A 2,974-nucleotide genomic window follows, 5' to 3' on the forward strand; every position below is an offset into this window, starting at 1 on the left:
AGGTCTGCAGGGTCAGCAGTGACGTCCTGCCTCTGCCCACCACACAGCCACAGAACAGAGTGGGCTGCCAGCCTTCGACTAAACTGCAGGATCACCTTTCCACTGGCTGTGACTCCATTAATGCAGAACACCAGGGGCAGGCCCCAGCAATGGCTGGGCACAGCAGCATTATCAAAGCTTCACAGCTCAACTGTAATTGCAGTTTCACATTACGTATGCATGCTTACACAACGGTAACAGCTGCATAACATCTGCAGACTGGCATTGAACTTCAGCCAGTTTATGAGAACACTTATATAACCTCCAGAAAACCACAGCTAAAGGATTAGTTACACTTGCCAGGCATGTGTAAGCTTTGCATAAGGCCATTTTGCAATACCTTTGTATGTGGAAGCTATGTAATTATAGTTTTAGTCAGCTATATCTGGTTAACAGCATAGTTTTTCACATAACTTGAGACATGAACTTTTGTGGATGCAACAGCTTTATTGGAATGAACAAGTGCAGAGAAACTTTTACTTGGAAGCAAGCAACAATGAGCCAGTTCAGTTACCACCCCTCAGGCGCAGCACAAGGTGCAGAGTGGATTCCTTCTGGATGTTGTAGTCGGACAGGGTGCGACCATCTTCCAGCTGCTTGCCAGCAAAGATCAGCCTCTGCTGATCCGGGGGAATGCCTTCCTTGTCCTGGATCTTGGCCTTGACATTCTCAATCGTGTCACTGGGCTCAACCTCCAGGGTGATGGTCTTGCCGGTCAGGGTCTTCACAAAGATCTGCATGCCACCTCTCAGGCGCAGCACAAGGTGCAGAGTGGACTCCTTCTGGATGTTGTAGTCAGACAGGGTGCGACCATCTTCCAGCTGCTTGCCCGCAAAGATCAGCCTCTGCTGATCCGGAGGAATGCCTTCCTTGTCTTGGATCTTGGCCTTGACATTCTCAATCGTGTCACTGGGCTCAACCTCCAGGGTGATGGTCTTGCCAGTCAGGGTCTTCACAAAGATCTGCATGCCACCTCTCAGGCGCAGCACAAGGTGCAGAGTGGACTCCTTCTGGATGTTGTAGTCGGACAGGGTGCGACCATCTTCCAGCTGCTTGCCCGCAAAGATCAGCCTCTGCTGATCCGGAGGAATGCCTTCCTTGTCCTGGATCTTGGCCTTGACGTTCTCAATGGTGTCACTGGGTTCAACCTCCAGGGTGATGGTCTTGCCAGTCAGGGTCTTCACGAAGATCTGCATTTTTCTCTGGACGAAGGAAGATCACAGCACTTCAGTTACTTTTCCCATTCCTTCCCCAAGGAAGCCGCAGCAAGGCCAAGCAGCAGGAGCCTGGCCCCCCCACAGCAGCACACCCGTGGGGCTGCGCTGCCTGGGAGCGGACTGTCTCCGCTCCACGCCCCGTGACGTCATAGCGGAGGAACCGCCCTCACCCCAAGAGAGGCGGTGCCACGCGCCCCGTTCCCCTTCCCGCCCAAGGCGCGCGCGCGCTCGCCACCATCTTGAGGGGCCGCTGCGCCTGCGCGGCCGCCATTTTGCCGGTGGCTACTCGTACCGATCTCTCCAGCCCATCTCCGCCGCCGGCTCGCGGTGCTGCCGCTGAAGAGGAAGTGAACGCCCCGGCCCACGCCCCACCATCTCCTCAGCCTTATCCCCTTCCCCCTCAGGACACGCACATCTCCCGCCCGACCACCCAGCATGCATCTAGGCCCCGCCGCCGCCACGACAAGCGGTCTTACGCTCCGCTTTCCCCGCGGAGGCGCGGCGAAGCCGAAGCCCGGCACACTCACCACAAGGCTCGCAGGCCAAACCAAGAGCACAACACACCCCAAGACTCACACAGCTGCAACTGCGCCACACATTCCCCTTCCGCCCCTCATATAGCCTCTTCCGCCCCGCCTCCGCGGCTCAGATCACTCCGCCAGGCACTATTTTCCCAGCGGCGCGCGCAGCAGCTCTACTGTGCCGGAGGAAAGAAGTGAGGCCCGGCAGCGCGGAGGAGTCAGTGGCTCGCGTGGTGATTCGACCAGTGGCGGGTGAGGGGCAGCAGGGAGTACGCGAAGGAGCGCGGAGTAAAACGTGGCGCGGAGTCCTCGGAGCGGGGCCGGGGCGAGGGGTGGCGGCGGCAGAGGCAGCGCCGCCGCCTCAGCGAGCCGAGCTCTCTCATCTTTGGAGGCGTCGCCGTGGCTACAGCTTCTTGTCGGAGCCTGACATTTTATTCAGGGATTTAAACTCCTACAGTTGCATCCTTGTTTCAAAAGCACGTCCTTGATTTTCGTCCCTGGGCAGGGTGCGGGGCAGCTCTGTCTGTGGGCCTTGCCGGGAGGCAGTTTCTGAGGCGCCTCCAGGGAGAAGGACCGTTATTTTAGTCCAAAGGCAGATGCGTATTTCTATTTCAGAAGTCTCGGTGTGTTTCTGCATGCTAGAGGGGGAGAAGCGGCGGGGGAGTGTGGTGTCCCCCACCCAGGACCGGTGTGAGCTGGCACAAACCCGTGGGCACTGGCACGGGTGAAGCCTGCAGGCAGGCTCGTCCCCGGGCCGTCTGTGCCACCATGGCCTATACAGCAAGGCACAGGGAAACCAAATCGGTGCCCAGCTGCCGCCATGGTGCTGGGGTGCCCGCCAGGCCCGAGGCCAGAGCAGCCTGGAGGCCAGAGACCGCAGCAGGGCAGCGAGGCCGCAGGGGACTCCCACCAGGGGATGGAGAGCCTGGAGAGGGAAGAGGTGAAGGGAGGGATAAAAAAGGCCTGATGGACAAAGAGATCAGAGTCCTGCAGACAGTCTGTCTGCCTGCGATACAATCAGTGTGATACATGCACACGTAAAGTGGAGTATGCATCTGAGATGTAACGGAGTTTGTAACGCAGGACTAAGGCACTGGGGTAAAATAAGTCATAAATAGAAATAATAATGCCTGTTTCTTATTCTGTTTTCACTTACAGAGCACCTTCTGGTAGATCTCTGTTGCACTCTGGGCTCCT

General features: G+C 57.4%; 1 protein-coding gene across 1 annotated transcript; it reads right to left on the minus strand.

Moving 5' to 3' along the window:
• Nucleotides 1-475: 475 nt before the first annotated feature.
• On the minus strand, nucleotides 476-1,235 carry UBC (ubiquitin C; the record flags this gene model as incomplete). The annotated part of the gene is made up of 1 exon (XM_082007528.1): nucleotides 476-1,235. One exon carries the CDS (start codon nucleotides 1,233-1,235, stop codon nucleotides 546-548), a length of 690 nt encoding a protein of 229 aa, XP_081863654.1. The 3' UTR covers nucleotides 476-545.
• Between the last annotated feature and the right edge of the window lie 1,739 nt (nucleotides 1,236-2,974).

The sequence above is a fragment of the Phaethon aethereus genome, assembly GCF_964289735.1.
Source record: "Phaethon aethereus genome assembly, chromosome: 17".
Classification (NCBI taxonomy): Eukaryota; Metazoa; Chordata; class Aves; order Phaethontiformes; family Phaethontidae; genus Phaethon; species Phaethon aethereus.